The sequence below is a fragment of the Thermobia domestica genome, chromosome 9 (genome assembly GCF_964235325.1).
Source record: "Thermobia domestica chromosome 9, izTheDome1.hap1.1, whole genome shotgun sequence".
In the NCBI taxonomy this organism is placed as follows: Eukaryota; Metazoa; Arthropoda; class Insecta; order Zygentoma; family Lepismatidae; genus Thermobia; species Thermobia domestica.
Window position 1 is genome coordinate 209,021,568 of NC_137462.1, and position 22,571 is coordinate 209,044,138.

Sequence of the window (22,571 nt, forward strand, 5' to 3'; positions counted from 1 at the left end):
GCTCTCCTCTGACTTTTGCCCTTGGCCAACTTTCTCAACACCAACTTTGGCTATTGAACTCAATTTTATTTATATACTCATTGTTGAAAATTGTTGCCCGGGAAAATTATGAAATCTCATATTATCTGGAAAACAATTACTGATGCATTAGTTTTGCTTTTCTTTCCATTTCTTCAGTGTGTGTTTCTATATTAATGTTTTTGCAAGACCTCGTATATAAGTGAGTTTAACCTCAGCTGTCTCTTTCTAGCGAACTCCTTTGGATATTTTTCTTGTATTAGAAGATTACTGTAGGTTTTCTCCTTGAATTTATGTATATAAACACATGAATGCACTTGATTTACGTAGCTAATTTACTTTTAGTAATTTAATATACTTTACGTAGCTAATTTAGTATACATCCTTTGAAAAAAAATATGTATTCCTGTTGCAGATGCTAGTCTAATACCTGTATTCTTTACTTCACTTTCCAAATAAAGTATATAAGTAGTAGACTTCTTTTCTGAAGTTAGAATCGGTGTCATCCCATCAGTGATCTAGGTTACCTCTTTCAAGATTGAGGCAGATTCTCTTTAGTTCTTATGAAGAACACTTCGAACACATTTCTGTCCGTGCTAGTGAAACAAGGATGAAACACTTGTTCTATTCGATGTCCAGGATGATGCGTTGTCGCCATTATTATTCAACTTTGTTCTGGAGTACTCTATAAGGAAAATCGAAGACAACAATCGAGGTCTAGAGCTGAATGGTATTCACCAGCTATGGCGTATGCTGATGATATAAATCTAATAAAGGGCGATAGGAGAACAATAGAAAGAATTCAGAGGCCTTATTAAATACTTCCAGGGTTTAGAAGTAAATGCAGAAAAAAACTAAATACATGGAAATTCGCCGAGATCGTAATATTGCAAATTATGGATGCGTCAAAATATCAAATAATAATTTCGACAAAGTGGATATTTTCAAATATCTAGGACCAATATTAATAAACCAAAATCATATCCAAAAAAGAAATTCAATATCAACTGCAAGCAGTACAGGTATTCAGTTCAAAATCTTTTGTCGTCGCGAATTCTGTCAAGGAATTTGAAGCTTAAAATATATAAAACGATAATGATGCCTATTGTGCTGTATGGTTGTAAAACATGGTCGCTTACTCTGAGGGAAGAACCCAAACTGAAAGTACTTGAGAATAAATTCTTGAGGCGAATATTCGGACCCAAGATGACGAGAATGGGGAATGGCGGAAACTTCATAACGAGGAACTGCATAATTTATACCGCTTAGCAAACATCGTTAGGGTCATCAAGTCCAGGAGCTCAGGTAAGTAGGTCATGTAGCCAGAATAGAAGGTAGGAACGCTGTCAAAGTTTTTACTGGAAATCCAACAGGAAAACGTCAGGAGCTCAGGTGAGTAGGTCATGTAGCCAGAATAGAAGGTAGGAACGCTGTCAAAGTTTTTACTGGAAATCCAACAGGAAAACGTCAGGAGCTCAGGTAAGTAGGTCATGTAGCCAGAATAGAAGGTAGGAACGCTGTCAAAGTTTTTACTGGAAATCCAACAGGAAAACGTCAGGAGCTCAGGTAAGTAGGTCATGTAGCCAGAATAGAAGGTAGGAACGCTGTCAAAGTTTTTACTGGAAATCCAACAGGAAAACGTCCATTACGAAGACTTAGGTGCCGATGAGAGGATATATATTAAGATGGATTTCGCAGAAATAGGAATACAAAGTAGAAACTGGATCCAGTTGGTTAATGACAATGGAGAGCTTTTGTGAACGCGGCATTGAAAATCCGAGTTTAATAGGCCACAGAGTTAATTAGTTAATTCAATATCCAGTATCTTACTATACCTGGAAAAGCTTGATGTGTGTGTGTGGCGGGAGGAGGAGGGAAGGGTCATCACTCCTTGAGTCTCTAACTACTTTTGGTCTAAGTGGAATGTTATAAATCCTACGTAGGAATGATCAAAGAGGAATACATCCACTACAATGAAAGAACAGGTTCTAATTGCATGCCCCAAGTCCTACATAAAAATGACAAAGATCCACCAGTGAAAGAACACGTTAAGAACTCAAGGGATCATAAATCCCCGCTCAGGCTTATCCAGGCACTTGCTAGAGACTATACATCGAACAGAACAAGTTAAAGTGTTTCATTCTTGTTCCACCAGCACGGACAGAAATGTGCTCCAATCATTCTTCATAAATCTAAAGATCTATTCAATCTTGATAAAAAAAAAGTAATAAAAAAATAAAAAAAAGATCGCAGGGAATGATATAAAGAATAATAATGATATAACTATAGAAAAGAAATACTTGTGTACTCCATTTTATTTTCCAAATTATAAATAGGATTGTATATAATGATTATTTACGAATTAAATTATTGTTGTTTTTGGATCTATTCACGGTAGTTTTTATACGGCCAAGTATAGTTATCTTCGCAATTCAGATAACTGATACAAAATGAAAAATGAGCGTTACTAAAAATTAACAAGTCGCAATAGGAATATATAGTTAAGTGTGTGTATATATATTAGAAATAATTTATTTTCAAATGTTACATTAAAAGTAAAATAGTTATGAAAACCAAGCGTTTTTACGTGTTTAAAAAGGTGGATCATAAGTCCTGAACATTTCCACAACCCAAACAGTAGGCGCGTGTATACGCCGTGATCGACCTTAAGTACAAGGCAAAATTGACCCAAGGGACATATGACAAGTGAACTATTTAACGCGGAGTCTGACACTCCATCAGTTTTTTGTGGAAATGATGAGTGCTCAATAACGTCGTCTCATACCCGAATTCTTACTGTATGAGTTTGAACTCGAGCATAACATTGGTTGCTGCCGCAGCCCAAAAGAATTGTCATGCGAGAAGGGAAGGTGCAGTGAACTATTGCACATAAACTGGTGGTTCCAGAAACTTCGTGCAAGTTGTAAAAAATGTCGAAGACCAGCCAAAGTCCGGCCACTCCAAGGTAACAGCTTTTGAGGTCATACGACACCCCATTGAGGAAAATTCATCCACTACACATGACGATTATCAAACCAACTTGGCATGTCCCAGTCCACTCAAGTGCGCCACCTTCACGAACTCAGGACAACTATCAGGAGCTACCACATTGTACCACATTAGTTGACCCCAGCTCAGGCCTAGAACATAATTTAATGTGTGCCAAGAACTGCTGCAAAATTCTGCTTGATATGCATTTCCTGAAACGGATTTTCACACGTGTCGATAAGTAGGTGTTTTTCTGAAATCTAAATATACAAAAACAGTGGTTGAGCAAGAGCCAACTTCCACAACTGGTCGTCAAACAGGACCGTTTCGAGCATAAAGTCCTGCTGTGTGTGTGTGTGTGTGTGTGGAGGAACTACGAGGAAGTAATTCACTGCGAGTTCATTCCTAATAATCGTACCGTCAATGCCGAAATTTATACCGAAACAGTTGGAGCGGATGTATGCTTCACTACATCAAAAATATCTTGCATTGGTGAACCGAAAGCGCACCTTGGCTCGAAAAACATAAAATAAAATAAAATAAATAAATAAATATTTTTTAAAAGAAAAATTAGAAAGACAAGAACTTGATGCCATCAAACTTATGTTACTTTCAGAATAAATTCCAGACCTTGCCCCTTCGAATTACTGCCTGTTTCGATCGATGGTACACTTCCTGAAATCACGATGCTTCACTAACCAGCACGAGGTGGAAACAGCAGTGACTGACTTCTTTCTCTCTAACAAGGATACTATTCAACTCCTTGACAACTATCGTATTGAAACTTGCACAACTGGAAGGACATGTTAAAAGATGGAAACATGCTTATTTCTACGATTCGCAACGTCGTAGAACAGTCCCCATAGCCCCTGAAAGTTATGTACTCGAATCACACATGTCTTGGATGTAATATGAATCTGATACACTGGAACTTGTTTTCTCACGAAGACAAATGTTGCAAACTCAAGATGATAATAGTCGGTGGTGATCTTGATCTCTCGTACGTCATTTATGCAATTCAATGTCAAATTGAATACGATATGCAATCGTAAGTTCAAAACGAACACGTTTACCCGGTGGAGAAAAGGTACACGCTGAAAACACAACGCAAAAGTGGCTTGCTATGAATATTATTATTATTACTAGTAGAGTAGTAGTAGTAGTAGTATGATTAGTATTATTAATATTAGTAGTATGAATAATAATAATAATAATAATAATAATAATAATAATAATAATAATAATAATAATAATAATAATAAGATACCAAATATATTGTTGGACCAGTTCAGTAACGAAGGACTTCGATCCGTGTTGATTGTCGTCTAGCATTGCCATTAAGGTTTTAAAATTCACGAACTACCTACCCCAGCCGGGATTCAAAGTCGGGACATTTGAATCGCTGGCTTGACGCTTGAACCCACACTATCACCAAATCGGCAAGAAATAATAATAATAATAATAATAATAATAATAATAATAATAATAATAATAATAATAAATCCTATACTGTTTTTTCTTCTTGCCGACCTCGTGTTCGTGTGGGTTGAGACGTCAAGCCAGCGACTCAAGGGTCTGGACTTCGAATCCCGGCTGCGGTAATGTTATTTTATGGTTGTGGAATTTAAAACCTTAATGACAATCAACACGGGCCGAAGTCCTTCGTTACTTAACTGGCTCAAAAATAAATTTGTCTTATTTTCTAATTATTATTACTCATCATACTACTAACATTAACAATACTAATCATACTACTAATATAATAATAATAATAATAATAATAATAATAATAATAAGAATTGGTGCGTTGTTTTTAGCATATCCCTTTTCTCCACCGGGTAAACGTATTCGTTTGAAACTTACCGTCGCGTATCGTGTTCAATTTGACATCGATTTGTATAAATGACATACCGGTACCAGAGATCACAATTACCACCGACTGTTATCATCTTGAGTTTGCAACATTTGTCTTCGTGAGAAAATAAGTTCCAGTGCTCATATTCATATTCCATCCAAGGCACGTATGACCAGACTACATAACTTTCAGGGACTATGGAGAAAGATCATTATAATTCCTGTTCTAGAGCGTTGCGAATCGTACGAGTAAGCATGTTTCCATCTTTTAATATGTCCTGCCTCTTGTGCAAGTTTCAATGCGATGCTAGTCGAGGAGTTGGATAGTATCCCTTGTAAGAAGGTGGCAGCAGACAGTCCCAACACGAGAGGCTGTACTTTATATGTTAACCTGCTTTCATTGTACTGTAATAAGTACAGGCATGTTGTATAGCAGAATATTGCAAGACTTATGACTAAACATTGTATTTAAAAATTGGACTGGAAAACTTACAGTAATCTTTTAACACAACAAACAAAAAGAAATATATTCGTTAGAAAAAAATCTAAGACTTTCCTCATTCAGATAAGAGGACTTACAAAAGCATTATAGATGACTTCTCCAAGTGAAGACGTGGGGAATAGGAAAATTAATATATCAGTTATTGTTTTTCAGATAATACTGCGTTTTATAATTTTCCAGGACATCAACTTTCAACAGTGATAAAGTAAATAAAATTGAGTTCAACAGCCAACGTTAATACTGAGAAATGTCTCAGAGCACACCAGTATACGCACGAATAATCAGGATATTCATCACTGAATACAGAGGTAGGTCATTGTTGTTTCATTTAGTATGTATTCTGTAGCGTCCGTCAATAAACAATCAATCATTGTTTGTTTGTTGAAGCTTAACGTTCCTTTTCAGCATCGAGGTTATATGAGACGTAAACCTTCAGTTTAAGATGGAACATATTTATTAAGACAAGTAAGATAACAAATACATTGCAAATCTCTATTTAAAAGATAAAAATATAACTAACGAATTGCGTCAAAAAACAAAATCAATTATTGTTAGAGAATGAAAAAATACGATAAATACGAGAGGTATAGAAATTAAAATTACTGAAAACATAAAATATTTATAATTACTAAACTTAACAGGACTATTTTCAATATATTTTGATATTAGTACATAACATAAAAATGGTTGGTCTAGTATTTAGAAAAAAACTATGTGAGCATTTGGAAATAGTAGCCTGAATTACTGAAATGTGTAAGTATTGTACTATTCTTAACAATTTTTGTATGTATATAATATGGGTTTTGCTTGTTTATATATGACATTCTAACGCACTTATCACAATTATCTAAGTTGAGATTATTATTTACTTGATTGAAAAGTTATAAACAACATAAAAAAGGACGGACACAGACAAAGGAAAAGGAAGAGAAGTAATGTTTGCGTCAAAAGATACAAAGAAAAAACTGAATAGAATAAGCTGGAAGTATGAGTATGATATGTTTTAGTATGATATTACTAAAACATGAATATCCAAACTATTAGAATTACTCTTATCCCAAAAGCCAAAAAATTGGAAGATGAAACTAAATAATATTACATAGCGAACTTAATCAGAAAACCAGGATCTGATTCGTAACAGATATACAACACATATAGAAACACGTGTTAATCCAGATGAGAATATATGTAAGATGCCAAGATATTATATTGCATTGTAATTCAAATATCTGCATACAGATATTTGAACTTAGAATTTAAATTAAGTTAAATAGAAACAACGAGTACATTCTAGATTTATTTAGCGGTAAATGGAAAGATGAGTAAGTACACACCTTGACGTAAAGGAAAGAATGAAAATACAGTGCCTAAATATCCATTTATTTATATACAGTAAAACAGCAGATAATTATATAAAGTATTCGCAGATAAACGTTTACATATCCATCGTCGTATCCATATCATACAACAATTCCATTAAGTGTTTACAACTATATACATATATATATATATATATATATATATATATATATATATATATATATATATATATATATATATATATATATATAGTAAAATTCCAAAATTTTAGTTGTCCATAAATGTATTGTTGATAAATAGATTGTATAACATCAATAACAGAACTACGAAAATCAAAATGAAAAAAGAAGCTGGAATTTGATAAACTTATAGTGATATTGCTGTGTTTAAATTATTCACTTTTCTTCAGTTTATATTATTCGTGCCATAAATTTAATATTACAATGATATCTACATACACAAAACCAAATAATATCCCATTCAATAAATATCGCTATAAAATATTGATCGATCAAGCTCTATCGTCGCATATATAAAATATAAACCTTACTAAATATCGGTCCATAAACGTAAGGCAAATAAAAAACATCGTCATCCTAAACAGTCCTCAACATTCACTCTCAGACGTAAACATGAAAGTGTAGAGAACAAAATTCGAGTCATCAGTAAGCATACTATACGGATTATAAAGCATGAACTACATTGCATTTAAAAACCGGAAACTGAGACTTGAAATCTAACGTCTTCAGAATTAAAAGCGAATTGGAATGTAATTGCATGATTCTAAATAAAAGGTACGAAAGAAGAAGAAAAAAGTATTGATGAAAGCAATCATTCTGGTTTCGAACCGGCCTGGAAAGAAATGACAATGTATTTCTGATCTCCTACACTAGCTCACAGAATTGGTCATACACCCTAGTAAGTTCTACATATCAGAGCATAAATTAATTACTCGTTATAAATACTAGATTTTTCCACTTATTTATGTGTAAGTGTTTTTTAAGGTACTAATTTATATGAATATCGCACCTTCTTATAATTTCTTGTCTATAGTTGTTTGTGTGTGTTCCAGATCCATGTAGATACGACAGTCACATAACTGAATTGTTATTATTCCATATTTATTTAGTAGCCAACTTATGCCACATGCCATCTTTAAAAATCAGGAAAATACTATGCTCCGTGAAAGATCAGGAAAGATTAGACACCCCCAAGTATTTGTTCAATTCCATGAGAATGTGACATAACATATCGCACCTTTACTACAAAAGTGCCACAACTTAAAAAAAAAGTTAGTTTTGAGTAAATAGCATTTGAAAGTGTTGGTAATACATTCATTTTAATGTTATTCACTAGTGAATCTAGGGCTCTCGTGCAGCTTCAAGAAAAGCTAGTGCCATGATTCTTATATTGCCGGATAGACAGCAGGCTCACTAATCCGACTATATACATAACTTAAAATTGACAATTTTTGAGTTGTGGCACTTTTATAGTAAGGGTGCGATACATTGGACAAACAGGACAAACAATAAAACCAGTTGTGAAGAGCGTACAAGATATATACCTAGGTACGATGAAATCAACCAGAGAAGTCAACATCAGCGCAACATGCACTAGAAGAACAACATAAACTTTTGTTTGAAAATACCCCCTGCTATATGTATATTCACTCATGCATATAAAAGGTTATTAGGAGAAGTAATGGAAATAAAATTACGTGATAGCAAATTGAACAGAGAGGAAGGTTTGAAATTAATTGAAATTTGTAATGTTTTATTACAATAAGAATAAAAAAAGAAGAAAATAATAATAATTAAGAATATTATATAAATAAATTTGAATGAAACTTTGAATTTTAACAATCTACAGGTTGAGTTGAGTTGAGTTGATTTTTAGTTTAACGTCCCGTTCAGCAGCGAGGCTATATGAGACGTAGATCTACTGATTAACGTGGAATCCGTACCACATGAGCTTTCGCCGCCGCTCACGCCAAAGGCCCGTACGCTAACCGCTTAGCCACGACGGAGCTCAACAATCTACAGGTGTTTGACAAAAAAAAAAAAAAATCTAAAACGTTTGCAAACGTGTGAAAATCATATCTAGTATGGTGTGGGGTCTCCCTTTGCGTCCAAAACAGCTTGGATCCGACGTGAAATGAACGCATACAGCTCCTGAATCGTGGTGTGTGGAATTTTGTACCATTGTTCCTCCAGTTCCTTAAGGGATGCTGGTGGAGGGTAATGAGACCGAACACGCCTTTCTAACTCAGACCACAATGGCTCAATGATATTCAGATCTGATGATTGTGGGACCCAGGAGAGGTGTGATAGCTCCTGGTCATGCTCCTCAAACCATGATTTCACTGTTTTTGCAGCGTGACAGGGTGCCAAATTATCTTGGTAGATGCCATCACCATAAGGAAACAATATTTGGGCCATGGGTAGAACCTGGTCCCCCAAAATGGCCTCATACGCCTTAGCATTCATCATTCCATGCAGGGCTATGATGGAACCTGCAGAAAACCATGATATTACTACCCATACTGTAACAGAACCACACACATGCTTTACAGTTGGGAGCAGACAGACTGTATCATAAGTCTGCGACGGTGTTCTCCATACATAAACACGACCGGTTGTTGGAAACAAGGTGAAGGTCGATTTATCGGACCACATTACGCGTTTCCACTGCTCATGAGTCCACGCCTTGTGGTCCTTGCACCACTGGATACGTCTCTTCGCATTTACTCCTGTGACCAGGGCTTTGGCGAAAGCGGCCCTGCCATGAATTTTCATTTTATGAAATTCCCGTCGCACTGTTTTTGATGAAACCGGATTCTGTAGGCCGGAATTGAGTTCAGACGCAATTTTCATTGCAGTAGTCTTCTTTTTAGCTGCTACAATCCGTTTTAATGCCCTCCGGTCCCTATCTGACAGAATTGTCTTTCGACCACTGTTCTGCTTTGCAGACGTCGTTTGCCCATGAATTGTGTATGCCCTCGTGACATTGGACACAGTGCCTTTCGAAACTCCCACAATGTTCGCGACTGTTGCCACTGAAGCTCCAACCAGACGGGCACCAAGGATCATGCCTCTTTGCAAGTCTGTCAGGTCGCCCATTTTACTGCACCACTTTCACACCACGACACTCACACGTGAACTGGTTACTGCTGACGGAAGAGGAAGGTCCACATGACACATTGAAAACAAAAAACGATCGGCAACCGCAAAACGTGTTGTACAGTGGAGGGCCAAACTTACGTGTCCTGTATGAAGTGTTTTTAGATTTTTGTCACCCCTGTATATATAAAAAAAATTGAAAATCAATATGTTTCTGACTCTAAATCTCCTTAACCGCCCGACCGATCTCGATCAAATTTGTAACATGGATGAAGTTCGAGGCTGGGCTAGTTTTAAGCTATTCAATTTGATGGTAGAACAGAGGGATTGGGAGAGGGGAGGGGGTATAAAATAAATAAAACTTAACTCCTGAACCACTCGACCGAACTCAATCAAATTTTCAAGATACATGAGGTTCGGATCTGGAAACATTTTTGTAATTTCACTTTAACAGTAGATCCTAAGGGAGGGGAACATATAAATAAAAATTAATAAAACCTAATAACTTTTGAACCATCCAACCAATCTCGATCAAATTTTCAACATATATGAGGGTCGGACCTTGGATTTTTTTTATCGTTTCACTTTGACGAGCCAATCTAGGGGAGGGAGACGAGGAGATATATGTAAAAAAAAAAATGGCTGTCTTTGTGACTTCATCATTCTTGAACCACCCACCGACCGATCTCAATCAAACTTTCAACATACATGAGTTTAGGGGCAGGGATTACATTAGGCTATTCCCTTTGACAATGCAACGTAGTGGAGGGGGAGGAGGAGAGAAATTTTAAAATGATCAAAAATTACCGATATTAGTGTGGAATCCATAGTTTTCGGGGTCGATGAGAGAAAGTGACACTTTTGATGCTGTTTCAATCCAAGTTCAGCCCTGATTGTTGAGGAGGGGGAGGGTACAACATAGGGGAAGGACTAAACTTTTAAAAGTGATCGAAAATTACTAATATTAGTGTCGAATCCATAGTTTTAGGAGTAGCTGAGATTAAGAGTGACAATTCTAACGATGTGTGCCGCAACACGGAGGAAGGGGAGCTATATATAATAATAATAATAATCGAAAATGACCAATATTAGTGTCTAATCCATAGTTTTCGGGATCATTCAGATAAACAGTGACATTTCCGATCCGGTTTAAATCCAAAATCAGCCCCGCCACTTGGGAAAGAAAGAAATATATAAAAATGATCGAAAATGGCCACTATCAGTGTCGAATATATAGTTCTCTGGGTAGCTTAGATGAACAGTGATACTTCAATCCCGTTTAAATTCAAATTCAACCCTGGAACTTGGGGGAAGGAGAGGAAGAGATATTTAAAAATGATCGAAAATGACCGATATAAGTCTTGAATCCACATTTTTTGGAGTCGCTGAGATCAACGGTGACAGTTCCGATGCCATGGCCCGCAAGATGGGGGAGGGGGATATACATATCTATATATATAAATGATCGAAAATGAACAATATTAGTGTCAAATCCATGGTTTTCGGGGTCGCCGAGATTATCATCCGATGCTGTTTAAATCGACGCCATTAAAAACGAAAACAGCATATTTCACGGGTACTAAATACATGAAATACGGAGTTGTGCATTTAAATTTTCATTTCAGCCCAGCGAAGCGGGAAGTAAACGCTAGTGTTTGACTAAATTTGAAATATAAAATAGTAACAACTAAATTATATTACAATAATTGTATTATAATTCCTAATTTAATACAACTCTGACGATAAATGCAGTCAGGTCGTTTGAAAAGTAAGTTAAAATAAATAAAACACGGGTGGTACACCAAAAAGTGAGTTTATTTAATTAAGGATAAACTTGTTTAACACATTCATTAGGCCTATATTTCGTAAATGGAAAAGAACTGACCATCCTATCTTTACTCTACTACCTAGTGATCTCTTAGTTTTGTTAGGTAAACGACCAAAAGCCCGTCTTCGGGTATGAAGAACTGAGGTATTTACTACTATTAAAGATTTTAAATTTTAACATTTATGTACAATAAGAAATAATATTTACAAACTAATATCTCCCAGGTAGAATACTATTTCTCTTACCTTTCATAGGAAGTACTTGATTAGTATACTAAGTTACAGATATTCAGTCACACTCAATTACAAATATTACATAAAATGTTTTTTTCTTTATATACAATATATATATAGCGGAGTCTTTTTAATTCGAAGTCCAAGGGGATACGAAAAAAGTTCGAATTATTCCAATAATATGGATTACTAAAACCTACAATCAAGTGAACAACACTAATGTACCTACATGACAAAATTAACATGCAGTAGGCTTTAGCTTTGAGGAGCATATTATTTGCTGTTACCATACCGAAAAGAAACTACATTTACTTGTGCATAAATTAACCCAAACGTACTAAGTAAAACCACTTAAACACAGCAGCATACACTCTGAATTAATGCAAAAACCACGTACGAGTAAAAAATCTTAATTGTCTGCTCTAACTTAAAGAAGTTAGTGATCTTCGTTTGATTTGATTTGTTTTTGCGCAGTCAATAAAATCTTCAATTTCATTTATTGGATGAAATATGTTATTACTATCTTTTGGTTGACACTGAAAAGGTTTTAAATTTCCAACTGTTTCAGAAGCTTTAAATGAGAACGGCACACGCTGTTGCTTTACTTCATCGCATCTCGTCATCATAGGAAATATACATATATATATTTGGTGAGAGTTTTGCCTACGACTGTCTCTGGATAGCTGAAAACCAGTTGAAATTGCATTCCCCTGTTTGCAATATGCTCAACACTAACACTCCTGCTACTGTATTACGCATATTCAAGGGCGCCGATCCCGGGGGGGGGGTCGAGGGGGCCTTGGCCCTCCAAAGCTTATGTGGGCTCCCCTTATCGTATTTAAAAATTTACGATATTAGGCCTAATTTGAATGCAATTTGTCTTAAAATCCTCATATATGCCTTCTGCATCTAAATGCCCCCCGCCCCAAATTTACAGAGAAATCGGCGCCCTTGCGCATATTTCGAATTATGCAAACAGGAGGTTCAAAAGTTCGATTTATTCACGACTTTTGCCATTGTTTTCCATCCAGTTTTGAAGGGAAATAAACTTGTTCGAATTAACGAGAGTCCGCTGTATATAGGTTAGTTTTAAACATATTCTGTATTTTAGCTTCTTACTTGTTTTCGTCAAGTATTGCGTTCATAACAGGAAGAAAACGTTCTAATTTAACACTTCCTGAAGCTTCGCGATCTTCAACTTGAGTAATTACTTCTTGAATTTCAGCCTCAGTAGGACACAAACCTTTAAAAAATATGAATGCATGTGGTGTTAGAAAAAGTATCTCAACGTATGAATGGAAAAGTCTGCTAAAGTAACTAAGTGACGGAATAGGAGTACTTGTGCCCTTATTCAACTATCAATATTATATTCCCAGATGTTTTATCCTCAACCCTACTTCACCAAAGTTCCCTGACTCCCTTGGATCCTCTCTTCTTTACTTGCTTTACATTTGCCACTTAATGCAACAAAATCACGAGGGTCATCTAAACTCTGCTATATCCATCTTTCAGACTTGGGTAATGTATACTCAGCGCAACAGGTAGCGTGTATTTCTTATTCTTTTCTCACATTTTGATGCATTTTACAATTTTTACATTATTTGGTGGTGCTATAATTAATTTTCGCTATTTTTTAAAACAAAAGTGCATATTTATTTTAAATTTTATTTCACTGCATTATGTTTATTGATAATGTTATCATTTGAAAACTGAAGTCTGTTTCGACTTTTCGGGTAACACACAGGCTACCCAACTTTAAAAAAAATCAAATTCTTTTAGGCGATCACCGAGCCATTTTTTGATATCCTCAGAAGTTCTGAAGTGTTATCAAAAAGGATCAGAAACACCATGCTGTATCGACCGAAACAAATTGTAATGTGAAGGCGCGATGTCTGATGAATGGGGCGAGTGGGGTAAGACATCCCATCGAAGTGCCTCCACTATAAAGGTAACCAAGAAAGTTCTGTCGCTTTTTCACCCACCACCTTCCAACATAGATATATCACTTAAGGAGCACCTGAAAGATCAAAATTAGTCCCCATCGGCAATCCCCCACGACCTTCTGCCAACGTTCTGGAACGTCATGGATTCCATCGCGGTAGAACTTGGTGGGTCGTGAATCGAAGAAGGTATCAACTGCATTTTGCACCTCTACTAAGGATCTGAACTGTCGTCCTCTAAGGTGATTGTCCAAGGAATGGAACAGGTGATAACTGGACGGTGCAATGTCTGGAAGTATGGCGGATGCAATAGTGTTTCCCATCCAAGGCGTAGAATAGTGTCCCTGATCATCCTAGCCACATGGGGCTTAGCATTGTCCAGTAACAGGAGGACCCCTTTGCGATTCCGAAGTGCTGGCTCCAGAGTTTTGAGTTTTTCTTGAAAACGACTCAATTGCTGACAATACACACTTGCATTGTTGCTCTGACCATCTGGTAGCAGTTCCCAATTGCATGATGCCGCGAGCAGTCCACTAGACACACAGCTGGTGCAGTGCTAGTTTCAGCTGCTTTGGAACCGGTTCATGGGATGCTAACCAATGATGATGGCGCCGTGGAGCTTCATACAGGATCCACTTCTCATCACATGTCAACCCCCTATCCAGAAATGGCTCCTTCCTCAGACGAGACAGCAAGGAAACACAGGTGTCTGCTCGCGTTGCCTTTTGGCCTGGAGTCTATTCATGTGGGACCCATCGACCCAACTTGTAGTGCTTCCCAAGTTGATGGAGGTGCTGTCGAATGATTTCTCCACTCATACTGAATTGTAGTCCCAGTTCCTCACATGTCTAGCCACTGTTCGCCTCAATTGCTGCCTGCAGATCTTCATTTTGTACATGTGTTGGTCTTCCGGCACGTGGTGCGTCTTCCAATATTTCGTCACCGTCCTTATACTTGTTAAGCCAAAGTTGTACTGTCGGCGTCGTCACGACACCCTCACCAAAGGCCTAGCATATCTTCCGCCCCGCTGCAGCGGCGTTTGACACCAGTTTAAACTCGTACAGCATAAACGTTCTTATGGCGCTTTGTGGAGGTCCCATGTTCACTCTGTCCTTACGCAAGTTCACGGTGTAACTGAACTGCCACAACCAGGTAGTATGTTGGATATACCCACACCAACAACTGACCTTCGCCTTACCTCCATTCGCATTCAACTCACGGTGTGAGGGCCAATTGAATACAGACCTCCATAAAAGCGACAGTACTTTCTTGGTTACCTTTATAGACTTGCAATATGTAGTATGGCATTATCATGGAGAACAAGAATTTTGTCATAGCTTTTGACATATTCCGACGTTTTTCTTTGATTGATCGATTCAAATTGAGGAATTGTGTTCGGTAGCGTTTAGGATTAACCGTTTGGCCCGGTTGCAGCAATTCACAATAGAGTAGACCTCTAAGTTATATCTCTGTTAGTCTTGTTCCTATTCTGAAGAGCTGACCGATTTGGGAGACCTCTATCCGGCATAGCTCGTAGGATCGTCAGAACACGCGGAGATATTATCAATGGGGAGGGCTTGTGACCTCGTGGATGAATATATTTAAAAATTTTGTTTCATTGGATTCAGCATCCTCAAATTAGTATAAAAAAATGTAGTATTAGAAATTTATCTAAACATCACTTTTACTATTGGCATAATTTCGAGATAATTAAAAATGGTAACATAATAAAAGACCCCAGTATATTAGAAGAGTATGACGATTAATAATCATTACAGAAATTTATCACAAATGGGTAAATCTATCTGAAGTGGTCCAAAAATTGTGAAAATGGTTGCTCGACCATCTACGAAAATTATAAAAATTTGAGTGTGATGAACCTTGTGTGTGAGAAGGTCAATAACATCATTCATGTTGTCGTATATACGAGTGTTCCTGAATGGCGGCCATCTTTGTTGTCAGTGGAGTGCCAATTTTTGCATTTGCAAACATTTACGAAAACTACAGGTGCTCAGCACGTACGAATCAGACGAACACCAAACAAAAACGAATGTTTACAGGAGAGACTGAGGTATACGGTGAATATGAAATTTTGCGTCTAAATAAATATGCAGGGTTGCAAACCAATACATGAAATCACCAGAAAAACTAGAAAAAATACACATTTAAATCAGCTGTATTTTGGAGTGGCATAAAGTGGGGGTTCATAAGTTTTGTGCTTACGCCACAAAGTAATTCTGTATGTGAATAAACTATTACAAAAAAAAATCATGACTGATATTACATGGAGAAAAAAGTGAGGGCATGGTAAAAGCACGAAGAAAGCACCTGCGTAACGATGGTCGTAGCCCGGAAAATTAAATATTTAGATATGTTTCATGCTAGATCTCAAAAACTACGCATGGTGCAACAATTAGGACCGCTTTTGTTTGTGTTCAGTTGTGCCAAAGCTTGCGAGTGGCGTTTGTTCCATCTTTCTAGCTCGATGATCATTGCCACCTTCTATACGGTAAGGGGGTTAGCTCTCCCTTGCATTCAGGACACACATCGTCGAACTGGACCGCGGTGTTCAGGCACTTAATATATCAACAAAGTGATATTGAAATCCAATCCAAGTTACGGAAGTTAATATGTTCACAATGTTGCGTTACATCTGTCCTAACTAAATATAAAACTATGAACTGACATAAAATAAAAGGGTACTTCCGGTTGACGTGGAAAGGCGAAATTTAGCATGATTGTAGCTTACAAGTACTAACCCACAGGAAAATCGCCAAAAGTTAATAGTTTTAATTTTTAGTGGGTCTAAAGGGAGGATGAAGAAATTATCTGTTATTTAAATGAGCCCCCTTTTTTTTAACTTATAATCTCATATTTTAGGTACTGAAAATTGGAATAAAAACTTTAAATTCGGCATGCTTGTATTTTGCCGTTAGCGTTACTTAAGCAAATGACCAAAAATAAAGATTTTCAACCGTGCAGAGCTTTTATGGCGAACTGAAAGGTCTTTCCAATTTTTATTTCTATGGGACATCTTCTACACCCCAAAACTTTAGACACTTCCGGCAGGATTATAATGATGAAATTTGGCATGATTGTAGACTTCCGGGACAAACCTACAGAAAAATCGCCAAAAGTGAATATTTTTAGTTTTGAAGGTATCTATTGGGGAGATGAAGTAATTCCCATGTTAGTTATATGGATGTTTCGTTGTGATACAAAATCTTCTCTCTTAGATAGTTGAAATACGAAAAGAAACTTGAAATTTGGTAGAATTATAGGTTTTAGAGGTTCGAAGCCGTAGGCTAAGCAAACACGGGGGTCTGGTAGCGGAGTACCCAAGTAGCCAAAGGCTAGTCTATCCTATATAGACCTATTATGCAACCTTGTGAAAATATTAACTTCCGTAACTTGGATTGGATTTAAATGACACTTTGCTGATACATCAAATGCCTTAATAGCGCGGTCCAGTTTGACGATGTGTGTCCTGAATGCAAGGGGGAGCTAACCCTCTTACCATATAGACGTGGCAATGATCATTGAGCTAGAAATATGAAATAAACGCAACACGCAAGCTTTTGCACAACTGAACACAAACAAAAGCGGTCCTAACTGCTGCACCATGCATATTTTTTGAGATCTAGCATGAAACATATCTAAATATTTAAATTTTCTGGGCTACGACCATCATCACGCAGGTGCTTTCTTCGCGTTTTCACCATGCCCTCACTTTTTTCTCCATGTAATATCAGTCATGATTTTTTTGTAATAGTTTATTCACATACAGAATTACTCTGTGGCGTAAGCACAAATTTTTAGCACTTTGCCATCCTGAGATATTACGCCCCAAAAATGGCACCAAAATCACGAACTTCAACTTTCGGACATAAATCTACGGTGTCAGTAATATATAGCTGTGGATATTTCTACAGAATCTTTACACGCAATAGTATTCAGCACAATACTTATGAACTCCCACTTTATGCCATTCCAAAATACAGCCCGGTTAAAAGTGTAATTTTCTCGTTTTTCTGGTGATTTCATGTATTGGTTTGCAACCCTGCATATTTATTTAGACGCAAAATTTCATATTCACCGTGTACCTCCGTCTCTCATGTAAACATTCGTTTTTGTTTGGTGTTCGTCTGATTCGTACGTGCTGAGCAACTATAGTTTTCGTAAATGCTTGCAAACGCAAAAATTGGCACTCCACCATCAACAAAGATGGCCGCCATTCAGGAACACTCGCATATACGACAACGTGAATGATGTTATTGAACTTCTCATACACAAGGTTCATCAGACTCAAATTTTTATAATTTTCGTAGATGGTCGAGCAACCACCTCTGGACCAATTCGTATAGATAACCCAAATGTACAATAATTGGCCAGCAACGCTCACATCGAAAGTATCTTGAAAAGTGTGTAACAATATAATATGTCTATGTCCAGTTACTGCCACGAAAACAATAAAAATAGTAAAAAGAATGAAATGTAGGTAGTCAGTTGGCATAGATGGAATATCGCCAAGTATTAGAAAGATAAACATTAAATATATTGCTGATTCCCGGTGTATCCGTTATTCTTAAATGGAGAATTAAAAATAAAAAATATATTTAAAATTGCAAAAGTGAAAAAGGTGATAAAATAGGTCTTAAAAATTACAGGCCTATTTCTCTCCTATCAGTTTTCTCAAAATCTAAAAATCACCTTGAGTGTCCGATTATTTTACTAAAACATAATCTGGTAACACATGAACAGCATGGCTTCTTACAAGGGAAATCAATGAAAAGTGCAATATGCAATTTCCTATAAATTATACATGGAAATTTAGATAAGGGGGGGGGGAATGTAAAGGTATTTTACTTGATCTTGCAAAAGCACTTGATTTGGTTCCACATGGAAATCTTCTTTTAATGGAATAAGAAACATTGCATTCAAATGGTTTAAATAGTATCCGCAACTATTTAATCGACAGCATATAGTAGAAATATGGGACATTAACTCAGAAACAAACTAAACTACACGACATATATCGAGGAAAGAAACAATACCATCCGTATTAGAGTCACTATTTTTGATTTATATTAATGATCTACCGAGCAATATTCCTCAAGCGGGACATATCCGTTTATGCAGATGATACTAATATTATAATAAGAGGAGAAGGATTTGAACGAAATACAATGAGATTGTTTGAAAAGTATCCCACTAAATTCAAGAAAATAAACATCGAGAAACTTAAAGAATCAACTTCCGTTACTTGCGCAACAAATATACACATTCTGCTAATCTCATGCTTGAGAATACGGCGATAAACTACACGAAATCAACCAAGTTCTTAGGGATTTGGATAAATGAAAAGCTCTCCTAAGATGAATATGTAACTAGAATTGGCAGAAAATTAAATCAGGTTTATTTCACAATTGAAATACTTAAAAATGTGTTGAAAAACTTTACTCTAAAAGCAATTTACTTTGCATTATTCACGTCTAATTTAACACTTAGTATTATATTTTTGGGGAATACTTTCCAAGACAAAGCAATTCTTACAATACAATAACAAATAATAAGAATAATGGCAAAGGCTAAGCGGAGATCACTTCAAATCAATATTTTAAAAAATAACTTCGTATATTTTCACTATATTGTTTGTATTTCTTGAATGTGCTGATATTTTAAAGGGACACATAGAGAGTGTCCTAAAGCAAATAGGGTAGCAGCATAATTCTGAAACAAGAAATAAACAACAAAAAAAATATATTGTAAAACATATTGTGATGTTATTTCATATAGTTTGAAAAGTTAAAAAAATATTTTCTAATATTTTATATTCGGCGGATATCTCGCAAAGAACAATTAAATACTTTCATGAGATAATAAACGAAACCAAGATGAAGCAAACTACATTTTATGAAAAAGGATATAAATATGCGGATATGATTTACATTAAATTTCCCAAAGGCTCAGAACTCGTACTAAATTGAGAAAAGAGCTCCAGAAATATTTATTACAGCAGTTTTTACTCGGTGGAGAAATATTGTATATGGATTGCGACAATATTGAATTTACATGTTTTAATGGCAGTATCGTGGAAACCGATGTACCGTACTATTTACCATTTTCGTTATTTGTGTTACCATTAGAGAAATATGAAAGGACTTCTATACACAATGCAAATAATAATTATTTACTCTTAACTTTGTTTTTAAGTATGATGTCCTGCAAAACTGTATAATTATTTGCCTGAAAAAACTGTAAACTGTATAATTATTTGTTTAATCTATGTAATTTATCCTATTAATATTTATTTTACTTTTGCAAATTTCAGGTAATTTTTCATGACCCATGGATGGATATATTTAAAACAGTTCTATTGGTTACAACTTCCTCAAATGTATAAGCGGTGCTTCAAATATCTCAATTTTGAGATAATTTTTAAAGATTCCATAGACCAATATGTTTAATAATAGTTTCATTGGATTCAGCATCCTCAAATTGTTTATAAAAATGCAATTAGATATGTATCCAAGCGTGAACACTTTTACTACTGGTTTAAGTGGTACTTCAACAATCCCAATTTTGAGATCACTTTTTTTGTGACGCACGAACAGATATATTCAAAAATAGTTTCATTGGTTTTAGCGTCCTCAAATTCGTATAAAGAATGGAATTAGAAATGTATTCAAATATGTTGAATTTTACCATTGGTATAAGCGATATTTCAAAGATCCTAACTTTGAGGTGATTTTTACTTGGATGGATGTATATATTTTAAAATACTTTGATTGGATTCAGCATTTTCAAAGAACGCGGTGGCGTACAGTGAGAAGTAATACTCTCGTGGGTTTTCAGCCTCTGAAGTCCGTACTGTGATGTGAACGCTGCATATACATAATATACTTGTATAGTCAGCGACGCAACTAGGCTAGTTGTAACCCGGGGCAAGAACTCGCCTTAGCCCCTTCCTGACCAACAAAACCAAACTACACCTAATATTGGCATCACATAGTAATTCTCCTATTCCATTTTTTCTTCAAATGGTAAAGTTTGATTTCAAAATTACAGTACATAATATTTTTATTTATTTATTGAACAAATTCCCAGATACAGCATAACTTTGCCATTTTACACAGGGAATGTTAACAAAAGAAAGAAAAAAACAAGACAACAATAACAACAACATAGAACAGTGACAAAAAAGAGTGTAAAAGTAGTATTATTCCGTCAAAACTTCTTTAATTGCTCTTTCAAACACCGAGCAGCTCGAAAAAAATGTCCACATCAGTTGTTACTTGATTATAACAGTTTGGCATTCTGTAAAAAGGAAACCTCTGTGTAATTGCCAACCTAGGACTGGTACGATGGAATAGGGGGTATTCCGGGTTATGCGGGAAGGGACACGTAAGGATAGTTCCTGAAGTAATATTTCCGATCTTAAGTTTCCATTAACTATTTAAATATTTTATGAAGATATTTCAGGTGAGAGATAATTCTGTGTACCTCCGGAGTCTGGACATTAATATGTCGCAAGAGTTCCTTCTTAGATAATATTCGAAATGCAGGAACACGAAAACGGACTATAACAATAAAGAATTTGAGAATAGAATCAAGTCTGGAGAGATGTGTAGGTGCTGCCATGGCCCATATGGGAGAGCAGTATTCGATCTTGGGCGCTATTTAAGTTTTATAAAAAGTTGCTAATGACGAAACAGCGCGTAGTTTAGTGAATCGATAAAGAAGTTCCAACATGCGCATTGAATTCTTAAGTATTGAGGAGACGTAGTCAGAGAATTTGAGTTTTGAATCAAAGATGACACCTAGATCATTATGACTAGCAGAATGTGTGATAGGAGAATCATTGATATTGCATGTGGATGGGACAGGAAACTTTTTCAAAGTAATAGTAATACTGTCACATTTCTTACTGTTGAGTTCCGAGTGCCACATTTCGCACCAACTTATAAGATAATTTATGTCTTCCTGTATGGCAATTGTGTCATGGAAACACGCTTTTTCTCTGTATAACTTACAATCGTCAGCAAAAAGCAGAAGGCCACTAGGTTGAGCTGATAAACGCGTGGAGATCAAAATCCATATACAGGACAAATAGCAAAGACCCAAGTTCATTCCCCTGAGGCACCCCTAAGATCACGGGTTTGGGGTTAGAAGTCACCCCTGAAAGAACACATCTCTGTTTACGGTCTTTCAAGTAGCTGGTGATTAAAGAGAGAAATTTGCCATGTACGGTACGTTAAATCTATTGGAGAGCTTATGAAGAAGATGAATGTGACTGACAGAATCAATGGCCTTCGAGAGACCAAAGTAGATAACATCTAATTACGGTAAGTATTGTTATTCATACATTTGCACAGGAAAGAAGAGTACTTAAGTTTGTGAGAGCTTTTCGACAGAAAGCTGTGCTGAGAACTGTGGATGTAAGGTGAGGGGAATTTAAGTAGTCTGTCTTTGATTATTTTCTCGCAGATAATTGATATTACAGAAAGAAGATATATTGGCCTATAGGAGGATACATTATCTTTAAGTCCTGATTTATATATTGAGGTGAGCTAGTTTCCAACTGGTGAGATAATACCCTTTCTTGAAGCATCTATTGAATAAGATAGAGGAACCGCAATAACTGAAGCAGTTTTGTTGAGAAAGAGAGGACCAATGTATCAGGTCCAAGTGATCTATGTGGAGATAACGATTGCAAGAGAGTCAGAACTTCGCCCGGGTGATAGAGAGGTTGGGTAAGATGTCCGAACA

General features: G+C 36.2%; 1 protein-coding gene across 2 annotated transcripts in view; it reads right to left on the reverse strand.

The window, feature by feature from the left end:
• The window catches only part of LOC145660575 (dynein regulatory complex protein 8), a 77,261-nt gene that overhangs the window by 20,481 nt on the left and 34,209 nt on the right, over nucleotides 1-22,571 (reverse strand). For both annotated transcript variants that reach the window (XM_081725808.1, XM_081725807.1), the window contains exon 3: nucleotides 12,982-13,105. In XM_081725808.1, coding sequence (XP_081581934.1) covers nucleotides 12,982-13,105 — 124 coding nt within the window. The remainder of the gene's footprint in view (nucleotides 1-12,981; nucleotides 13,106-22,571) is intronic.